The following is a 752-nucleotide window of genomic DNA, read 5'->3' as shown; positions in this document are numbered from 1 at the left end:
GGGCGGTGGGCGGGATGGAGGGCGTAGCGGTGTGTCACGGCGGCATGGGCGTCGTCCACGAGGCAGAGGGCAGCGAGGGCGGCCAGAGCCAGGATCTGCGGCGGGAAGACAAGTTACTAAGATGATGAGACACTTGGTTCCATATTATGCAAATTAAACAGCACCCATCTTTTCATTCTGAACAGAGTATGGTTAACTAGATCTGCATTTGCATTTCAAGGATAGCAATCTGAAACCTATAGCACCAGGATCATTTGACCTTTTTTTCATATGACTCACCACAATCTTCGTGGTCATGATGAACGTGTGAACAGGAGTCTCAGTAGCGACAGTTCTGTTCCCGTTCAACTTTCCTCCGCTTTTATGCCGTCCACCTGCCCTCTGGCTCCGCCCACATTATCCTTAAGCCCGCCCACATTTTCCACTCCCGCCCACAACGCTTCCTCTTCTGGCCATTCACCCACTTCCGTTGTCAGTGGATGGATTTCGATGCGGAACAACTGGGCTTTCAGATTTTTAGGTTTGCTTTTACATGATTTAGGGAGAACTGCGAATTCTATTTTCTTTTTATGAGACACAGCTTTATATTTCTATTGACGTACATATTTTCTCATATGCGTGAAAATGCATCAAAATAAATAACTTCTTTGGATCTCTCCATGTGGCATTACTTTTCATATATATTCTTGTAGCATACACTATGTTTTACTAGCTGAAATTGGTCACATTTTGAATGGGAAGGATTATCTAAC

General features: G+C 45.1%; 2 protein-coding genes across 2 annotated transcripts in view; both read right to left on the bottom strand.

Moving 5' to 3' along the window:
* The window catches only part of LOC119588672 (uncharacterized histidine-rich protein DDB_G0274557-like), a gene marked incomplete in the record, with an annotated part of 823 nt that extends 501 nt beyond the window's left edge, over positions 1-322 (bottom strand). The window contains 2 exon segments of the mRNA XM_037937308.1: positions 1-95; positions 280-322. Coding sequence (XP_037793236.1) covers positions 1-95; positions 280-297 — 113 coding nt within the window.
* Positions 1-752, bottom strand: part of LOC119588669 (uncharacterized histidine-rich protein DDB_G0274557-like) — a 10,847-nt gene that overhangs the window by 2,950 nt on the left and 7,145 nt on the right. The gene's annotated exons all lie outside the window — the stretch shown is intronic.

The sequence above is a fragment of the Penaeus monodon genome, chromosome 24 (genome assembly GCF_015228065.2).
Source record: "Penaeus monodon isolate SGIC_2016 chromosome 24, NSTDA_Pmon_1, whole genome shotgun sequence".
NCBI classification, from domain to species: Eukaryota; Metazoa; Arthropoda; class Malacostraca; order Decapoda; family Penaeidae; genus Penaeus; species Penaeus monodon.
This window is presented reverse-complemented; position numbering and strand designations above follow the sequence as displayed.